Raw genomic sequence first — 21,884 nt, forward strand, 5'->3', positions numbered from 1 at the left:
TTTTTCTAATGTTTAATGTTAGTTTTTATAACACTTGTCAAGGTGTTATTTTATGCTAAATTTTGTGAGGATTTAAAACCATCACTAAGTTAACAAATTTTGTGACAATTTCTCCTTATATTTCGTGACTTTTTTAAATCATCACACTATTTTTTACGACGGTTTAAAACTATCATTAAGCTATTAATTTTTACAATTTTTTCTTATATTTTGTTACTGTTTCTTTGGTATCAAGTTTATTATTTTTTAATGCTTGTGGCACTTCAAAAATGGCACAATCTTTATAGCAGCATCATTTTCTTTTATTGATTTTTACCAGAATTATTTTCATTGTAAATAATATATATATATAAATACTTTAATATCAAAAATTTCTTTCACAAAAATAGAATTCCACAAAAATACCAACATTGTATTTCATAACATAAAATAAAAAATAAGAAAAAACTAAAAATAAAAAAATTCCTCTAGGATCAACAACATTTGGTTCGAGGTGTTCATCTTCTTCCTCTTCGAATTGTACAAGCTTTCTCCTTTTAATACCTGCAACAATATAGAAAAAATAAGAAAAAACTGAATATATGTCAATTCAGTACACTCTAAACAAATTGACCTATAATATGAAAATTTTATCAAGGATGTTAGACTCCACTAAAAAGATAGAATCAACCCAAAAAGAAGTGATTCATCATCATCAGCTTTAAGTGATTTCAAGTATTCAACTATCGAGGCTACTTGGTTTTGATGTTGAAAACGCTTTCATAGCGAGAGAAACTGCATTACATTGCACGTCATCTGCCGGCCTCTCAGAGTCAATAGCGACACGTTCTATAGTCGAAGAGACAATAATTTCTTCTGTTCCTGAATAACTCAATCTACAATAGACCATTTATGCACCAAGCTCTTAATTAATTTTGAAAGAAAAAGCAATACTAGCTCTCACCTTGCTAATCTAAAATTTTCTTATTCTAATTCTTTGAGAAGCTTATCCCAATAAATTACACAAATTCGAGAAGCATAAACAAAACACAATCTAAACACGCAATTGCTTCCTAAAATCATGCACTAATTGCTCAGCAGTGGCAATGTCATTCTCTTTATCAACCAGGGCACTATCCAACTGCCTCGCATTTAATTTTAAGAGCAAGTTGGTGAATTTCATATAAACCAAAAGGAATAATTGCATTAGACAAAAATATAAAAGTATATCAACAAAATTCGGCCATGAGATATCTCTTTTCATCCTTATACATACATGTGCAGAAGAGATTTATATTCATCACACAGATCTTGTAAAAGAACTAAGGTAAGAAATTGTTGTGCTGAAATGCTAGAAGAACAAGAGAAAAATGGGAGACTGACCTGTTCGCAGAGTGCCAGAACTGCACATTAAAGAGCACAAGCATGTAAGAAGACAATTTCAACTCACACAAATGCATTAAGTAAATCAAAGAGAAAGGTTTAGGTGACAATTAGGAATAAATCATATCCACAAATTAGCAAAATCAAATGCATTAAGACACTTGCAAAATAAAATAATTATATAAAGTAATTTTCTTTCAAATATGATTACTTGCTATGCAAATATATAATTAAGTTACATCATCTGCCTCTTGAGATATATCAGCATCTTTTCCTCTAAGTGTTCTCAATGCTGCCTCGAATTCTTCAGTCTCTCTTCACCTGCAGTCGATTTTTGGTCAGTATTCTCTGGTGTTTTCACTTTTGAATGACAATGTAACTGAAAATTAGTTTCTTACCAGCCATCTAGGAGACTCTGGAATGATAAAAAAGACCCAAAAGCAACACAAAAGTGGGTATGAGGCCTGCAAAAAGGTGCAAACACTAAACTATTGAGTCTTCCAGCATAGTATCTTATGTTTCAATTTCTAATCTTCTCGGAATTAACATTCAAATAGGGAAGTAAACTAACCAATTAAACCTAAAGTCTTTCATGAGAGTACATTTCCAATTACAAATGAAACAGATACTGCACCACAAATCATGAACTACAATAATTTCAAATGTCCCAGTTTGAGTTCCCTTTTCTTTACTTTACAGTAATTTTTATCCATATATTAACATGGAGCCAAATGCACTCCAAGACAGAAAAATGGGAAGATCCAACAGTAGATTAATTAATTAATAATAGTAATAAATAATATATTATTAAATAACTACAACAAACAAAAAAATGACAAGCATATTCTATCCTATGAAAAAAATTATAAATATAATACACAAATTCAGATATAGCAATAAAGCTTCTATGTCTCTGTATCACAATTTCAGAATTACAATCTAAAATAAAATTCTCTTCATTATTTTCTTTCTCCTTTTATGATTTTTCTTTTCCATACACAAAACCTAGCTAAGAATCAATCATAGTAAAGTGAATTACTGCTGTAGGGTGACAGAACAGACCTTCAGAGCTTCACCATGGAGAACTAGACTTTCATTTTCTCGCAAAGCTCGATTCAGCAACTTGGAAAAGTCAAAGTTCCAAATCCAAATAAAAACAAAACAAATTAAATATAGTCAAAGCTCCAAATCAAATAAAGCAAAGCAAACGTGTTTGAAGTCTGCATTACTATTTTGTTTCAAGTTTTGTTCATTCGAACTTCAATTACACAATAAACTAGTTAGCTATTGTAATAATAAACTTTCCTATTCAATTCAATCCTATATGCTACCTTTATATCTCTTACCTATTATTAGGATAAGAAACAATGATTTGCTTTTAAGAATTAAAATAAAAGTACAAAAGAATTATTACACACAGCAGCAGAGGATTAATTAAACATATAAATTAGGAATATATGTACACCTTATTCTTTCTCATAATAAGCTTTTACATTTTCATGACCATTTTCATGACTCTCAAACTATAATGCAGGACAAATATTAAGTTTACAAACAAATGAATAAGAATTTCATGATTGCACAAACCCTAAAATTGAAACTTAACATACACTAAGATAGAGACTCAAAGGAATAAGCATAAAGGTTTACCTTGATTTCCTTAGATGGACGAAGCATTTCCTCGAACAGGTCAGATGCATAAAGATACAAATGCAAAAGTTCAACCATAATTGTTTCACTTAGCTGCTCTGTTCGTGATGGGGAACAAGAAGAAAGGTTTGCTAGTGGAGGGCAGAGAAGATGATGGCATGTCGAACAGATTTCACAGTAAGTATAATTCGAACTACTAAATACTAATGGTAACCATTATTTATTGATTTCAATGTGCTGACCTTAGAGCTCTTGTACATTAATTATTTCAAATAAAAATAGAGACTATAATTAATAAAGTATACCAATCCAACGAACAAGAAATAAGCAATATGAGATACTAATCTTAAGATTTAAGATCCTTTGTTAGGGACCAAACAATAAGCAGTCTTGGTTTTCTTATTAAAAAATAAGAAAAAAGACATGGAAGCAACCTATAAAAGTCATCAATACTGTTATAAAGAATTAAAGATTCAGGCCAATGAATATATTATTATTAAGAAAGAGGCTGAAAGTTAATTAAGTTCTATCCTAGTTAACTAGATGAAGAACAAATTAAAAACAATAGTCCAAAAAGTTTAATTAAAAAGGAAAAGTTTAATTTATTATTTTATAATAATTATCAACATTCCAAGATATATACATGTAATTTTCTAGTTCACCTGGCCCTTATTATTTTATTTCAGTTTACATATATAGCTAAGATTTTTTCTGTTTTGAAATTATTGAAACTTATGGTTTGAAATTGACTATTTTACTAGCTAGTGGATAAATGATCATGTCCTACTGTTAGCTAGCAACAGCAAAATAATATAATAGACTAACCACAAAATTTAACCATAAAAGGACAATTCACTATTGCTTCCAATCTCCAAAATTTAATCATAGAGACTAACCACTATTTTATGGAAGGCATCAGTTGAAACAGTATAACTTTCTAGCCATATAACCAATCAGATGTAAATTGCTGATATAAATAGATAAGAGAAGTAATTCAAAGCTCAATGAGTTAAAGAACATATAATAGTAATTTTACCTCCCTGTATGCACGAATGCATTGAAGAAGTGGCTCCTTAGCCTTGAGGTTACTGTTTCCTTCCTGCTTTGCAAAATAACACCAAAAATGATTTTTGTACCTCATAAAAGTAAAATCCTAGATATGTACTAAGGCTTAGAAACTAGTTTGAGATATGTACCATAAAATTGTTCTATTGCCATCATGCTCTGCAAGCCTAAAACTTAATTTCTTACAGCATAATTAAGTTATTTTCTTTCTTTTTATTTCTTTGCTTTGGCTGACAAATGTCTAGTAAATAGAGAGACAGTCCATCAAAAGTAGATATCACAGAAATTAAGTTTTAGAAAAATTAGATACAAAAAACCAGCGAGAAGATGAAGGAACAGCCACTAAGTTCATGAATCAAATTCTACTTGTCCTTAAAGCAAGAACTAGAATAAGTCAAGGGCATTATCATTAAATTGGTCCTTCTACTCTAAGTCTAACAATTCATTCATTAAACAAGAGAATTTAGTATGCAAACTTGACCAACCAGAAATAATAAAACCAACTAGAAATTTGGTTAAAGCATTTCATCGAACATGTTGAGTGCTATTAAAACTAAAAAGAAATAAGAGAATTTAATTAACCAGGAAAATCAGATTTGAAATGCACCAAACCGTCAATTACAAAAATTGAACAAAATTGAACCAGAAATCGAAAGAGCAAATGCAGAATTGAAAATCGCACAACTGCATAGAGGTTGATTGAATTTCTAGTAAAATTAAAATGAAATCAGAGAAACAAGGAGGGAAAAAGAATCTACTTACCCTTACAATATGTGATACGTGATAGGTGAATACGAAGATTTATCACAGAATATAACAATCCTAACCTTTAACTTCAGTCTTTGAAAAAATCAAAATCATTATCAACTCAAATAGCTAAGGGTCGAGGAAGAAAATGAAGAATATAAAGAACCTTACCCCAAAATTGAAGAAATCGGAAGAAGGAGCCTTGTCGGAAAAAGGTTCTACCGACACTCTTCCCGGTGGTGAATGGCGCAGCTAGCTTGAGTAGTAATTTCGATGGCTAAAAAATTTAGATATGAGAACGAGATCAGTGATATATTTTAAAATAGTAATTTTTTTATTTTTTTTAATTAAAAAAATTGGAGTTAGACCCTCTAATTTGTATTCTCTAAATTAAATCATTTTATATTTTAAAAAAATACCACAACAGTTTATAATTTAAAAAAATATTATTATTAATCTAATATTAAAAATAAATTTCAATCGCAGTAACTAAAAAAATGATTGAACAAATTTTAGTTTGGACTAGTGAACTAACTACTAGACCAACTCATTACAAATAGACTAAGGCCAACTTCTAAAACCCTAATTCATTCTTTTATTTTTTTGTTATTTTGACTATTAGTTAACCTAATCAATTTTAGTTCTTGTGCCGTCATTCTCTTATTCTCTTAAACCTTTCTCTTAGTCTCATATTTTCAACCTTCTTTTTCTATTCTTTATCTAGTAGTCGTCTTCTTTTCGTCAAAAGGTAAATTTCAAATTCTCTATATTTTTTATATAATTTTCTATGACTGTCTGTATCTTTTAATTTCATTGTTTCTCTTTTTTTTTATATTTTTAGTTACAAATTTTAATTCAAATAATTATAGTTTAAGTATTAATTTAATTTTTAATCCTCTTTATAATTTTATATATTTTATTTTATTCTCAATTTATTAATACTTAGGATAAAACACTCTAATAAATCAAAACCATGCAAATATTACATAGATTACTCAAAGACAAACATTATTCGATTGTTCCATTTGTGTTACTGTATAAATCGAATTAGGGTTCATCCAATTTGAAATTCTAATAGTAAATCGAGTTAGTCTATATCAATCTAGTAAGATTTAGGTAAATCGATACAAATAGCTTCGATTTACTATGGAGTAAGTTGTCATATAAATTGAATCAGGAGTCATAGAATTATATGAAAAGCATCTTTATATATATAAATCGAATTACCTTAGTATGCGAAAATCATAGACTAAATCGATATAACTTGTATCAATTTATTATGGGTGAAGTCAAAACAACGTGCTCCCTTAGTAAATATAGTAACACAAATTGAGACATTCACATAAGTTTTTGACATTGGATGATCTATGTAATATTTGCATGGCTTTGGTTTATTGGAGTACCTTACCCAAATCTTTATTACTTGTTTTCTTTTATTTTTTATTCTATTATATGTACTTTTGATGTATATAAATTTTTAAAGTGAATTTTTATCTCCACTCTTGAAATATTCTGTAGCTATCGTCATTTATTCCTATGTTAATGAATGAACCTGAGACACATTTGCCAATGACTTTGAAAGACAAATAAAATATAAATGCCATGATTAATTTATATCTATTCATGCAAAGAATTTTCATGTTGGTCTTGCAAAACTTTTTATGGAAGGAACAAAAATTCATGTCAAGGGCTATTTTTTCTTTTCATATTTTGCTACATAATGCAGATGCACATTACAAAAGATCACTGAGTTGGTAGCTGTTAAAATCGAATCCAAGAAATGCCACAAAGGAAAAAGCCTATACATCAATGGAAGCATCCAATCCATGCTTATTATCGTAAGCATTTCCTATTCTCTCTGTTTTAATCCATAACCATGCAAAAAATTTCTCTCATGATAAAACAAAAGAAAGAAAAAATAATGGGAACAAAACGTCAAAGAAACCAATGAATAATATTTACACCAACAAATTAAGTTTGGATCAAGAGAAGAGGAAATAAAGTCAACAATTTAATGACTATAATTAAAATAGACATTTAAATAAAGTCTAAAAATAAAAAAACGAATATTTTATTATAACAACTAAAATCATTTCTTAAAGTTACATTTTAATTGTATGTAAACATTTTTATAATTTTACTAATAATATAATAATACATAATCGAATTATTAAATCGTATTTTTTACAGCATAAATCCCTTAGCAAAATCTTCTTTTTCAACAGCTTTTGAAGGATTTTTGTTTGGATCATGGCAACCAGTGGAGCATATGAAAATAGAGTCAGGAACTATGATCATATATTTTAAGGAAAACCAACGTTTGGTTTTGAAGAGAGGCCCCACTTTAGACATTCGGATAAAGTCAAGAAAAGCCACTTCATCAGATTGTTCTTCTTTTCTACGGCCTGGTGTTGATATATGTGTTCTTTCAACCCCACAATGCACTGCTAATAATAATGATCCTGTAAGTTGAGACAATTTTTCATTCAACTAGATTTTCAAAAGTAGTAGTCTTTGAACAGTTGAGTGGAGTTTACTAATTGACTTTTGATGATGCAATAGATTAGTACAAATTTTTGTTTTATTTTTCAAAATTAATTTTGATATTCATGTTAATTAATCCTCAATTTCATCCCCAGTAGAAATATACGGATATTCATGTGAAAACTATATTAGAATTTCAGATTGCTTTAGAGAATGGGAGATATAATAGAACAAATATAAATATCCTCTTGATGTACTTTTGCTCACATCACATCACTTAGCTTGAGTTAAAAGCTCTCTTAATAGCCATCTAACTTGGATTGATCTAGTAGTTAGTTTACTAATTTGTTTAAGCAAGTGTGGAGACTTTAAATCTCGCTTTGTGTATGCAGCAATTATTGGCCAACGACAAACTTTTAAATAAAGTTCTGATCCACGACAGATTAGTTCATAGTTTGCCACACTGAAAGATACCATGGGCAACAAAAAAAATCTCCCTATACTGCCAACTTTAGGTAAATAATCTGCTGTTGTTTCAAGGCATTAAATCTGACCCTTTATTCCTCTTGTTAAAATGTAGGTGTGGATTGATGGTAGAATAAATTCCATAAAGAGAAACCCCCATGATTCTGATTGTTCATGTCAATATTATGTCAACTTCTATCTTAACCAAGGTTCATTTGGTACACAAAGAACACTTAGCAAGGAAGTTAAAGTAATTGCATTGAATCAAATTTCAATCCTCCAGAAGATTGACCATAATAGTTTCTCTAAAGATAACTCTTCTAGGTGGGATTCATCAATGGACTGCTCCTCGGTACCCCAAAGTAAATTACTCTTGGGGAAATTCTTATCGGATATTTCATGGCTAGTTATTGCATCTTTTTTAAAGAAGGCTAAATTTGATGTAAGATCTGTGGATAACAAGATTGTGTATCAAGTTTTGGGAGGTAGTAATGCTAATGATTCTTACATAGATGTTGTGAATTTCAAAGTAGATGATGATGGCATTGTGCAATCCATGGTCTCTCAAATTGATACACATGATGCTATTAAAAGAATTGGTCATAAAAGATGTTATGATTATTCCCCTGAAGATGAGAAAGCAGATCCATCCTGTAATGTTGAGGGATTAAGGCGTTCGAAGCGACGGCATGTACAACCGGACCGGTACCTTGGTTGCGAGGTTCCTGTGATGGATGTTAGTACTCTTAGAACCTGGCCTCCCAAGATGAGTGTATCGAAAGACGAAGACAAAGAAGAACAGCCTGTTCCATTAGCATGGGAGCCTTGCTTCCAAGAAAAGTGTAATAAACAAGATGTTAACAGTGGCAAGAAAATTGTAACGTACCAAAGAAGGAAGAAAAGAATGGAAGGGAAGTTAGGTGATGCAGATCAAGATGGAATTCAACCTCCAATTCTTGTTCTTCCTCCTCCCAAGAAAGATGAACCAATTCCACTTCCCCAGAGCCGTTATAATCTCAGGAACAAGCAAAACACGCAAGAAACCGGTGAGTTTTCTCTAAAATATTTGGCTATATTTAGTAAGATTTTAATTTTGATACACTATTAGTGTAATTTTACTTGTGTATTCGTAACCCCACCTCATCAAAAATAACTATCTTTTATGTTAGAGATAATAGAGAAAGACATTGAGATAATACAAAAACATTGAGATAATAGAGAAAGACATGAGACTGAAATGATGCATCTCTATAACAAATATTTCCAGTGTTTAAACAAATTTTAGCACAGAACATTGCAAAATTTCATCTGTCTTTCTATCTGTCTCATTTTCTAAACAAATACCTGTCTCATTTTCTAAACAAATTTATGTATCCCATTATCTTGAAAAGAGTCTTGTAGATCTTGTTTTGAGACTTTTGCAGAAAAAATAGTACAAACAGCAAATGAAAATTTAAAAACAAGATTTTGTATCTTGAGTAATTTTTCTATGGTAAATAGGAAAAAACTTTGATGAGTTAACTTTTGATCCATACAATGTCTTCAATTTCAGGGAACGAAGAAAAAGTGGAAGAACTTTCTTCAAGAATCTATAGCGGTTATGGTGCCGCAAAGTTACACAAGAAGAAATCAGTTGATCTAGATGATATAGACATCGAACTTGGATGGGAAGGTTTAAGTTCGAAAAGAAGAGTTCAAGAGAAAAGAAACCACCATTCAAGTTCAACAACATATTCAAAAAGTAGTAGGAATCTTGATGATGAAGAAAGATCTTACAAAGACAGAACCTTAAACGCAGTTTCATACAAGGAAGTCATAGATTCATATCTGAGGCAAATTGAAGAGGCTTCTAATATTGAAAAAGAGCAACCAAGTATAAGGGAGCAGTGGATGGCTACAACAAGAGAATGTGAACAAAAGAATGAGATGGCAAAATCTCAAGTGGAGGAAGAAGAAATTTCTGAAACGGCTATGTTATGGAGAGAAATGGAAATGTCAATGGCATCAAGTCATCTTGTTGAAGAAACAAAGGTGAAGAAAACCAACACTCTTTGCTTCATGTGTTCTATTATATATAAACTTTTTTTTCTTAATGCTTATGTATTCAGTTCAATTGTTGAATCAGGATTCAAGTTCAGATGCAGTTCTTGCTGAAACTACAGGAAACTGCAACAAAGTTTGCCAACATGATTCTAGATCGGATGATGAAATTGGAATTTACTGCATTAGATGCGGCGTTGTTAGGGTCAACATCAAAGACGTCGCAACAGAATTTGTGAGTTGTTTTTCTTAATTGTGTAAATGAACATGTTTTTTCAAGGAATTATATTATGGTAAAAATTCACGTCCAGTTGTTTTCCTGTAAAGTTGACAGCTGAGAATGGTTAGATAATTTGACAGGTTTGATTAAATTATCATCTAAGGATTCTTAATTGTACATGAGTTTCACCTTGTCATAATTGTATAAAGTAGCTTCATAAAAAAATCAATTTTTAGTTTTTCTACATAACTCTTATGTTTCTTTTTTCTTTTAAATTATAATATGACCTTGTTTATGTTGACAGTTGCCACAGAAAACAAGGCACAGGCAAGAGGAGAATCAGCGGAGTGATTCAGAGAAGCTGGAGGCTGAGGAAGACTCCAGCGACTCCAAGTTTTTCTCAACCGTTGATGCTTCTAGAGATGAACCTATGCATGAAGAAAATGGCAATGTTTGGGAACTAGTTCCAGATTTGAAAGCAAAAATGCATGTCCACCAAAGAAAAGCATTCGAGTTTCTTTGGCGAAACATTGCAGGGTCAATGGAACCATTACAAATGGAGTCACAATCCAAAAGCATTGGTGGTTGTGTGATATCTCATTCTCCGGGAGCCGGAAAAACCTTCCTCATAATCGCGTTTCTCGTCAGTTATCTGAAGCTTTTCCCAGCGAAAAGGCCATTGATTCTTGCTCCAAAAACTACACTCTACACATGGTACAAGGAGTTCCTCAAATGGGAGATTTCTTTACCGATTTATATCATCCATGGCCGCTCGTCGCAGAAGCAGTTCAAGGAGAATACCGTGTCCATTCCTGGCATTCCAAAGCCAACGAATGATGTAAAGCATGTTCTTGACTGTCTAACAAAGATTCACAAATGGCATGAGCATCCCAGTGTCCTAATCATGAGCTATACTTCGTTTCTTTCGCATATGCGCGAAGATTCCAGATTCTCTCACGGAAAGTATATGGCAAAAGTATTGAGAGAAAGCCCTGGGATCTTGGTTCTCGACGAAGGGCACAATCCTCGCAGCACGAAATCGAGGTTGAGGAAAGTTTTGATGAAGGTAAATACAGAGCTCAGAGTTTTACTCTCTGGAACCTTGTTTCAGAACAATTTCTGCGAGTTTTTCAACACGTTGTGCTTGGCCAGGCCTAAGTTTGTTCACGAAGCTTTATCAGAGTTGGATGGTAAATACCGGACGAATCAAAAGATTGCCGAGAAAGCAAAACATTTGCTCGAGTCACGGGCGAGGAAATTCTTCCTGGACCAGATTGCCAAGAGAATAAACTCGAGCGATGACGAAGACACGGAGCAGGGTCTGAATTTGTTGAAGAAACTAACAAATGAATTCATTGATGTGTATGATGTCGGCAACTCTAATATTACTATGCCTGGTTTACAGATCTATACATTGGTGATGAACACAACTGATATACAGTTCAAGATTCTGTTTGAACTGCACCAGAAAATGGGTGAGTGCCATGGCTACCCTCTGGAGTTAGAGCTTCTTATAACACTTGGATCAATCCATCCGTGGCTGGTGAAAACGGTGGCGTGCGTAGCTAAGTTCTTGAGTGTGGAGCGATTGAGGGAGTTAGATGAAGTCAGGAATGATTTAAAGAAAGGCTCTAAGGTGAGATTTGTTCTTAGCCTCATAACCCGCGTTTTCGCGAAGGAGAAGATCTTGATCTTCTGTCACAACATTGCACCAGTGAAGTTGCTTGTGGAATTATTTGAGAGAGTTTTTAATTGGAGAAAAGACAGAGAGATATTGGTACTCAACGGGGAACTTGAATTGTTCGAACGCGGGAAAGTCATCGATAAGTTCGAGGATCCTCATGGTGTTTCGAGGGTGCTTCTTGCCTCAATCACGGCCTGCAGCGAAGGGATTAGTCTAACTGCGGCTTCTAGAGTGATCATGTTGGATTCGGAATGGAATCCTTCCAAGACGAAGCAAGCGATTGCGAGGGCTTTCAGACCAGGGCAGCAGAAAACGGTTTATGTGTATCAGTTACTAACTTCAGATTCATTGGAGGTAGATAAGCATAGGAGAAACAAATGGAAAGAGCGGGTTTCTTGCATGATATTCAATGAGGAATCTGCGGAGGCTCCTTCGCAGTGGCTAGCCGAGAATATTGAGGATGATGTGCTTAGAGATATGGTTGAGGAGGACAAGTCTAAATCATTCCATATGATCATAAAGAATGACAAGTATTCAGCAACTATTGATGGGTAATAAGTTGGTAAGAAACAATGCTGTCAATGCCGCATTCCTACTTTGATAGGTCGTAATTCGTAATTTTTATAAGGAAAAAGTACAGGTGGACAATGAAAATACTAAATAATATGAATAATGAATGTATCGAATGTTTATTTTATTAGATGTATTGATGATTATTCTAATATTAAGATTTAGGTATATAATTTAAAAGTATAGTATATTTTGATTTAATTAGTAGTTATTCATATTATTCAAAAAAAATTATTGATCATGTCGAATAATTTTTTTATAAATATTTTTTAAGATATAAAATATAGGCTCGACAAAATAGAATAGCTGCGTACAATTTTTAATAAAGACGTTTATACTTTGACCCTAGTCAAATGCTTCGTGTCTAATTTATCTTAGTTTTATTTATAAAAGCTTATGTGTTAGATGCTTTTTTCAAGAGTTATTTAGTTTGGATTATTGTTTAATTAGATGCAAGTTACATTAGTGTCAAATGCATTACTAAGTGCTAACTGATGATGTAGTAAAAGTTAAATATATGTTTGGTAGTTAAAGTATACAGAATCTTAGGAACTGACAGTTTTTAGTAATTTTAGTTAGTGTTTAGTTAATATAAATATTAAATTATTTTTAATAAATATAAATAAAAATTATATTAATTTGTATGTAAATTTTGATAAATATAAATTAAATTATGTGTCTTTTTATAAACATAAAGTTTTTAAATATAAATGTAAATTATTAATAAGAAGGGGGATGCAATGCCCGATACAGACAACACATATGAATAATGTGATTAGGGTTTAGTGGCTTGATTTGGTTTATAATGGGGATTTTTGTACTCGTGCATGGTGCATGATTCATGAGTGCATTGCTGTTTCTTCTTTGAGCTTGTGTAGTGTGTTCTAGTTTGTATACATGATGTTTTTAGAAGTTGGCTGTTGTATAGTTCATTTGCAAATGAGTAATTGTAAATTTTTTTTGTTAGAATAAGTTATACTTTAACAATGAAAAAATAGGAAGTAGATATTGGTAAAAGGTACTTCAACGTTTAAGCTAGTAAGTAAATAATAAGTTTTACAAATTGTAATGTATCAAAATGATTTTTTTATCCTTTATTTTATATCTGTAATGAAAGGTAACAATTAGAAGTGGAAAAAAGGCAGATAACCTGTCAGGAGCTGTAGCCTGACTTTGCCTATTATAAAATAGGCATAGGTTCAAATTTTTGAAAAAGTCTTAATATATTAATAAGCCAGACTCAGACTCATTAATTAGTTTTATTGGCCTGTTAGGCCTGTCTGGACTTATTAACACATAATTAAATATATAAATAATATTTTTATTATTAATAAAATTATGAGATATTTTAAATTTATTTTATTTTATTATAAATACTTTTGTATATTTTAAATACTTTAAAAATTTAAAAATTCTGATAAATATTAAATATGACATATTATATATAAATATTTTTATTAAAAATGATTTTTTTAAATAATATTTTTATTTTTGTAAAAAAAATTATCAGGCTTTTTAATAAACTTCAGACCAGGCAAGGCTGAATAACAGGTCAACTTTAATACTTTAAAAAAAGTCTATAGCAAGTTACAAGTCAGGCTCAAGCCAATTAACTACATGACAGATTAGGTATTTTTGCTTTAAACAGAAAGTAATGACATATTTGAGCGTTTTGATATTTATTTTGATGTCTGTTATAGCCGATCTATAACGTTCATAGCCAAATTATAATGTATAACCGATTTATAACTTTTATTGAGTTGTAACTCGGCGTTTTGATGTAAAAATATGGAGCCCCCAGTTCAACATATTTTATGAAAATAAATATGAAATCTGAAACAATAAAATAGAGAAGTTTTAGTTTTTCTTGAAAAAGAAAAAGAAAAAGTATTTTTATTAAATGAAAAGTGGCTAGCATTTTTGTTTCTAATGTGATTTAGTGCCGTTAGTTTTGAGAGAAACAACGGTTGTGATTGATTGGATGGAACTGAACCAGTTTTTATTGAATGTTGACATATTTATTTGGAATCCTAAAGGTTTTTATTAAGGGAAGTGTAGTTTTGTTAAGACATTTGGGAAAAGTAAAACATGAGTAAAAGAGGTTAGTTTTCTCTCTCTTTTCAGTTTTGATTTTCATTCTTTTTTCTTCTTTTTTGTGTTGTGGGAAACAATGGTGGAGAAAAAGGGTAAAGAGTTACAAAAGGATGATGATGATTATTCGTATAAGTGGGTGAGTGAGAATGTTAAAATTTATAGGTCTCTTTTCGTAGACAAAAGATAGCGTTGATGAAATAGATGATTCAAAGATAGTAAGGTTTAGGATTCAGGTATAACTGTTACCATGTACAAGGATTGAGCGTGTCTTTTATAGGGAGAACCATTTTGAGTATTTTTATATGTATAGCTGTGTCTTAGAAGAATTTCGGGTGAAGCTTTTCATTACGGAATTTTGAGTATAGTGTGTTGAAGCAGTTGAATTGTGCTCCATCTCAGTTGCACCCAAATGGTTGGGCATTTTTTAGGTATTTTGAAATATTAATGGATTTTTTGGAAGTAAAAACTTCATTAGAGTTGTTCTTTTCTATGTTTCAGGCTAAAGGAGTTTAGATAAATTTGAATAGCACCATTGACTTTGCGATTTTCAAACTTTATAAATCTTCATTAAAAGATTTTAAAGAAATATTTTTGAAAGTATAATCGGCGAAAGAATATTTTTCCTTTTATCTCGATGAATATCTCGGTGAGAAGTTTTCTCTCTGGTGGTGTTCACAACTACAACACGTTTTGGGTCTGGAAGAAATAAATCCGAGAAATAAGTGTATAATAGACTATATCTGTTGGATATTGTTAGTAGAGAAAAGTTAATTTCTGTTTTTGATTTACTCCTGTGGGAAGAAGACAAAATGTTAGTAGTGAACTACCTCAGAAAGGTTTAATAGAAGATGTCTATATGATTAGAAATATCTCGTATTTGTATCTTAATGTGTGTTTTTCTCTTTTGTAGCTGAAAAATATCTAGGAGTTTCGGCTGCGAGCCTAAAGGCTCGTCTCAAGACTAAAAATTTAGAAAGGAGGATTCGTCATCAAACCCTGGCAAAGGGGATGGAAAAGGGGAGGTTAATCAGCCAACTCAAAGGAGGAAGAAGATCATTTTTAAAAAGAGAAAATCCGACTTTATTGATGTAGATTTGTCAGACGACTTGATAGAAAAGGCCAAAGAGATTCCTCTGGAGGAGTTAACTACCTTTGTGAGTAATAAAAAAAAATTTCACAGTTTTGTTGAGAATGGTGATGGATCCTCGGTATGGAACAAAAATTTTCCTTTCATGGTTGTTACTGATGAGACATTGCAGTCATCATCGGAGGTGAACTTAGTGAATGTGCTTGGAGATGTTGCTATTGACCAATTCTTACAAGTACAAGGTTATTGATATATGTAGATTAGATTTGTAATATTTTGGTTAGTTTATACAGCTACTCTTTTGTAGGTGCTTGGATTCCGACTGGCGAGCATTGGTCAGAGTCGGGAAGTAAAGCATAAAAAGTTATTAGAAAAAACTAATGAGCTGGCTAGTTTGAAAAGTGATCTGGATGCGAAGAATGATTTGTTAGGTGAGATAAAAAAGAAATTGTTGAAAGAAGAAGAACTCAAGTTGGTTAAGAGCAGATATGAGAAAGAGTCAGAGTTGCTGAATAAAAAGGAGAGTAATCTCTCTAATATGAATAATTAAATGATTGAAGTTACTGTGAAGCTGAAAAATTTGGAGAATAGTAGGCAAATTGAGATTTTAGATGCCTTTGCTGAAGGCTTTGAGCGTGTTGTTACCCAAGCCAAGCTATTGGCTCCGGATAGTGACCTTTCGGCAATAGATTCGGGTAAAGTTGAACAAGATGGAGTCTTAGTGGATGATGATGAGGTTACCGAGGATAAGGATGACAACCTGGCAGACTGATAATTACTTAAAGTTTGATTTTAGTACTTTTGGTCATCAATGATTTGATGAATTTGGGCTTGACTTTTGCCAATTTGTTTTGGCTATTTTGGATTGCAATAAGTAGTTTTTGAACTTACCTTATTTGGATAATATTTGATGACTGTTTGATATATTATGATCTTTTGATATGCGGATTGATGATTGGGCAATGACTATTTTAGATTGCCCGGAGTTGGTATCATATTATACTAAACTTTTGGTTCCTATTTATCATAAGTTTGATAGAAGTGCACTTATATTTGAGAATATCTCGTTTGTTGAACCTTGTTTGATAATTAAATATCATCGAGTTTGATTGTTAGTCATTGCGATTTTGAATTGAAGAGTTATCACTGGTGGATAAATTTTTCGATTTTTATTTAGTATGTGATTGAATGATTTAGTTGACAGTAGATAGTCATAGTTCGGATTGATAGAGATCAGATGAAAGAAGATAATGATATAGATCAGCCTTTCCGGAGCCACAATGAATTGTTATATGACCTTGTTTACAAAGGTGCAGGTAGGCTTGCCTCGTTAAAACCTCTTCAAGCAAAATCCTCTTTGAAAAAAAATCATGTGAGTAGAAAAAAGAGTACAAGCCTGTCCCTGTCTTTTAACTGTACTATTGTTTTAAAGATGAAATATTCTAAGTGTTAGGTAAAAGTGTACCATCTAAAGATTGGAGTCTATATGCTCCATTTCCTAGGACTTCATCAACTCGGAATGGGCCATCCCATTTGGCTGCAATTTTTCCATGAGATGAAGGTCGTCTGGCTTGCTCGGTTTTTTTGAGCACTAGGTCGCCGACTTGAAATGAGCGACGATGGACCTTTCGATAGTTTACATTCTTAGCGAGGATTGAGAGATCTCGAGACAAATCATAGCATTAGACCCATAGACTAAACAGAACAGAGTTTTCTTAGTAGTAGTATGTGTAGTGGTGTTGTATCCCCAATGGATTTCTGGAATCAGCTCGGCCCAAAGTCCTTTTGCATCATCCAATTTCTTTCTCAAAGCACGTAAGACGACTTTGTTTGTGGCTTCATCTAATTCGTTGATTTGCCGATGTTCAACTGAAGAGAAGTGTTGCTGGATTTTTATGTTCTGTAAAAAAGATGTAAAATTATGATCGACAAACCGGCACCCATTGTCAGTGATAATATATTGAGGTATACCAAATATGCATATAATATATTTTCAAATAAAAGAAATCATTTGATATGATATGATTTTGTCTAATGGTTATGCCTCAATCCATTTAAAAAAATAGTCAATAGGTACAACTAAAAATTTTATCTAACCTGGTGCAATGGGAAATGGGCTGAGGATATCAATTCTCTATTGATAGAAGGACCAACTTACTTCAAAGTTATGCAATAATTTGGCTAATACATGTATTATTGGAGCATGTTTTTGATAGTTTGTACATGTTTTTACCTTTTGATAACAATCTCTTTGTAAGCTCGACCAGAAGAAGTCAGCACGGAGAATTTTGGAGAATAGACTCTGTGCTCCTACATGCGTACCACATATTCCCTCACAGGCCTCGGCTAAGGCGAGATTGGCCTTCGACCTGTTTAGACATTTTAATAGGGGACGAGTATATCCTCGCCTATACAAGTTATTTATTTAACAATGTAAAGAATGAAGCTTGTCTCTTGAACTTCTTTAAATTACTAATTCCAAGCAAAATGTTTCCAGTTTTTAGATACTGAATATAAGGCCATCGCCAGTCATAATATTTATTAATGTTGCAAATATTAATGAAATAGATGCTTGGTGTAATTAGAGTGTATTGCAAGAGAGTGACAGTGTGTGATTGTGTGCTAGCGAGTTTTGATAGAATGTCAGCTCGGTGATTTTGTTCCCTTGAAATGTGATGAATTTCAAATTTTGAAAAATGAGATACGAGTGATTTGACAACATCTAAGTATTTTGTTAAGAGAGGATCTTTGACTTGAAAAGATTGATTTACCTATTGTACTACTAATAAAGAGTCATAGTGTATCTTTATTTTAAAAATATTTAACTCAATGACTAACCTTAAGCCTACAATTAGTACTTCATATTGGGCCTGATTGTTGATGGCCTTGAAGGAGAAGCGTAGAGAGTGTTCCAAAATAATTTCATTACCATCTTCAAGAAGAATTCCAGCTCCTGGCCCTTGAGAGTTAGAGGCGCTGTCGACATATAGTGTACATTCTGCTGGCATATCATCAAAGTTGGGAGCAGTAAACTCAGCAACAAAGTCAACAAGGTATTGTGATTTGATGGATCCTCTTGCTTGATATCTAATATCAAACTCAGATAGTTCAACAGACCATTTTATTAATCGCCCAGCTAATTCAAGTTTTGTCAGCACTTGTTGCAGCGGTTGCTCAGTTCGAACATTGATGATATGACTCGGGAAATAAGGTTGGAGACACCTAGCTGAGAATACTAATTCAAGGGCGAGCTTTTCTATCTTTGGATAGCGAAGCTCAGCATTTTGCAAAGATTTACTAATGAAGTAAACAAGATTTTGCATCTTGTCCCTTTCTATAACAAGAACAGAATTAATTACCCAGTCAGTAATGGATAGATAAAGATAAAGTTCTCCAAGTTCATGTTTTTACAAAATGGGAGGTTTTGAAAGAATAGTTTTTAGATTTGAAAAAGCAGTTTCACATTCATCATCCTATTTAAAGTTATTTATCTTTTTAATTGATTGAAAAAAGCAAAAATGATTTAGAAGCTAAACAAGGTAAAAATCTTAATAAAGCAGCAAATCTTCCTGTTAATCATTAGACCTCTTTTACTATTTGAGGACTTTGCATTTCCAGAACAGCTCGACATTTTTTAGGGTTTGCCTCTATACCTTGGCTTGTAAGAAAAAAAGTCAAGAAATTTACCTCCTTGGACACCAAAGGTGCATTTCTCAGGGTTTAATCTCATGTTGTATTTTCTGATTTGTGTGAAATCTCCACAAGGTCGTTTACATGAGACTTGTCGATTTTGGTTTTGCGATCATGTCATCAACATAGACTTCCATGTTCCGACCAATTTTCTTGGCGAACACTTTGTCCATAAGTCGTTGGTAAGTAGCTCTTACATTCTTAAGGCTAAAAAGGCATAATTTTATAGCGAAAATTACCATATTCAGTTATGAAAGCAGTTTTATCTTGGTCTAATGGATACATCAAGATCTGGTTATAACCAGAATATGCATCCATAAAATTTAAAGTGTCAAATTCAGATGAATTATCAACTAAAGCATCAATAAATAGCAAAGGATATGCATCTTTAGAACATCTTTTGTTTAAATCGGTGAAGTCGACGCACATGCGCCATTTACCATTATGTTTCTTTACCATGACAACATTAGCTAACCATGTTGTAAACTTGATTTTTCGAATGAAATTGGCATCAATAAGCTTTTTGGTCTCCTCCAAGGATGCTTGTTTCTTTTCCAAGCTGAGGTTGCGCTTTTTCTGTGCTATAGGTCAGACTGATGAGTTAATTGCCAGTTTATGAGATATAACAAAAAAGATCGATGCTGGGCATGTCGGTTGAGCTTCTCTTTCTTGTCTTTCTGCATAGCGGAACCTACAAAAGTGAACTTGTTTGGATCATTAGTTAAAGGGATTTTTTGTAACTTCTCCATTGGGGTGGGACGATCTTGAAACTCGGCTCGTGGGTCTAACTCGGCTAAGGATGGAAGCTCTATCGAGTTGTGGACAACATTTATTTGTGCACCTGTAGTTCGGTTAGATATAGGCATTTTGAGACTGATGTTATAACAATGCCGAGCTTCACGGTGGTCACTGTGAATTGTTGCAACAAGTTGTCTTGTACATGAAACTTAACACATAGATGAAATGTAGAGACAATTGCACCGAACTTATTCAAAAAAGGTCGGCAAAGGATTAAGTTATAAGTACTAAAACAATCAACCACAAGGTATTGAAGATCGAGAGTTTTGGTTAGAGGACTCTCACCAAGTGTGGTCTGTAACTACACTGATCCCAATACAAGTACTCGTTCACCTGAAAACCTCACTAGGTCTCCAAGTCTCCAGTGGATGGTTGCAGTATGATATCACTCAACTTTATTTTCTGAAATGTGGAGTAAAATAAAACATCGACGCTGCTTCCAGGGTCCAACAAGACTTTGCAACCTATTAAATCTCCCAGTTGAATAGAGATAACAACCAGGTCATCTAAGTTAAGCTTAGTTGAATTGAAATTGAACGGTTAGAACATCATTTCAAGCAAGTTGGGGAAAGGTTGATGATTGTTAATGGTGCCCTCTATAGCGAGCATCGGGAGGTGCATTTACGAGCCGAGCTTGAAACTCCACCACCAGCAAATCCCCCAGATATGCAATTAATCACGCCTCATGGTTGATTGAGTTGAGCATTGTTTGCTTTGTCCTTGTCCCAAGAAGATTATCCTGCAGAAGATAAGTTAGATGGATGTGGGAAGGATGAAAATTGTCGGTTTAGAATTTTCACAAAAATAATCTCGTCAAAGTATATATCCAAACCAACAATTAAACCTCAATCAAAGTCATTTTTGTTTGTCACAATGCAAACCAATAAAAATCAAGAGTATTTAAACCTCGGGTCGTCTCTCAAAAGAATTGCAGTGAAGTGTGCATGTTATTGGTTGTGAGAATATTCAGGGTTTTGATAACATGAAATAAGAAATTAAAAGTGCTAGAAAGTGAATATAAATGCTAAAAGGCAGTCATAGTAAGAATTAAGAGTCAAAGCTTCCTATTCAGATCATTGACCACAACATGGTAATTACAAAGGGTTAATTCCACTTAGTTTTCCTCTAACATCAGAGGGTGAAGTCAAGTGAATATAATTGATCTTAAAATCAATTAAAAATCCTAAATTACCAATCACACTGGACATCAATGACATCAAGGCAGTCCTCAATCTCAAGCCAAGAGTGCTAAAATCTACTCTAAAATATAACCAAGCATTTTAACAAACACTTGGTATGCATAAAAATAAAGCATGGTAAAAGTGCAATAATAATAAAATTTAAGGCTGCCAAATGTAAGATAACAATAATAACAACTCAAATAAACATCAATAACATTAAAACATCAAAATTGCATTAAAGAAATTCCAAATCCAACAATAGGGCATGAACATAAAAGTGACAAAATAAAGAAAATAACAAGTAAAACTAAAAGAGCAAAGATGTAGCAACAAGAAATCTTAAGGAAAATAAATCAAGACAAGAATTAAAACCTAAACCTAAGAGGAATTTAATCTAATCTATCCTAATTCTAGATAGAAAAGAGAGCTTCTCTCTCTAAAATATGACCTAAAACATGATAATAACTAAGCCTAATTGTTCTCCCTTTCATCCTTCTTGAATTTGGCTTCAAATAGTTTCAGAAATGAGTTAGATTGGATTTTGAAAGGTCAGAAATCGTGACCCACGTGTTGCATTTTTCATTCTTCTTGAATTTGGCTTCAAATAGTTTCAGAAATGAGTTAGATTGGATTTTGGAAGGTCAGAAATCGCGACCCATGTGTTGCATTAAATGAACTCATGTGATTGAATTCGTGCGTACACATGCCTGACCATGCGTACGCATGGTTGTAAAAATTGTAAACGTG

At 32.6% G+C, this 21,884-nt stretch overlaps 1 protein-coding gene and 1 long non-coding RNA gene across 3 annotated transcripts; one reads left to right on the plus strand and one right to left on the minus strand.

Annotated features, from left to right (window-relative positions):
* Positions 1-318: 318 nt before the first annotated feature.
* LOC130954311 (uncharacterized) lies at positions 319-5,150 on the minus strand. 2 transcript variants are annotated; one of them, XR_009076250.1, is made up of 8 exons: positions 4,996-5,150; positions 4,049-4,111; positions 3,013-3,143; positions 2,425-2,484; positions 1,761-1,826; positions 1,602-1,683; positions 1,363-1,382; positions 322-543 (listed from the first exon to the last, which is right to left on the minus strand). It is a non-coding gene; the product is annotated as an uncharacterized LOC130954311 (long non-coding RNA). The 2 variants fall into 2 exon arrangements; XR_009076249.1 differs by having other exon boundaries at positions 319-543; positions 2,425-3,143.
* A 1,483-nt stretch (positions 5,151-6,633) lies between these two features.
* LOC130956863 (SNF2 domain-containing protein CLASSY 1-like) lies at positions 6,634-12,354 on the plus strand. The gene is made up of 6 exons (XM_057883819.1): positions 6,634-6,662; positions 7,015-7,288; positions 7,889-8,819; positions 9,326-9,804; positions 9,899-10,048; positions 10,338-12,354. The coding sequence occupies exons 1-6, from the start codon at positions 6,634-6,636 to the stop codon at positions 12,270-12,272; spliced, it is 3,798 nt and encodes a 1,265-aa protein (XP_057739802.1). The 3' UTR covers positions 12,273-12,354.
* The last annotated feature ends 9,530 nt before the right edge of the window (positions 12,355-21,884 follow it).

Source organism: Arachis stenosperma, chromosome 10 (assembly GCF_014773155.1).
Source record: "Arachis stenosperma cultivar V10309 chromosome 10, arast.V10309.gnm1.PFL2, whole genome shotgun sequence".
NCBI lineage: Eukaryota > Viridiplantae > Streptophyta > Magnoliopsida > Fabales > Fabaceae > Arachis > Arachis stenosperma.

Bases quoted from the DNA above. Each gene is read 5' to 3' on its own strand.
- LOC130956863 (XM_057883819.1), top strand. From the start codon at position 6,634: ATGGAAGCATCCAATCCATGCTTATTATC. The intron at 6,663-7,014 runs GTAAGCATTTCC...TATTTTTTACAG, and splicing joins TCCAATCCATGCTTATTATC to CATAAATCCCTTAGCAAAAT. The intron at 7,289-7,888 runs GTAAGTTGAGAC...GTTAAAATGTAG, and splicing joins CTGCTAATAATAATGATCCT to GTGTGGATTGATGGTAGAAT.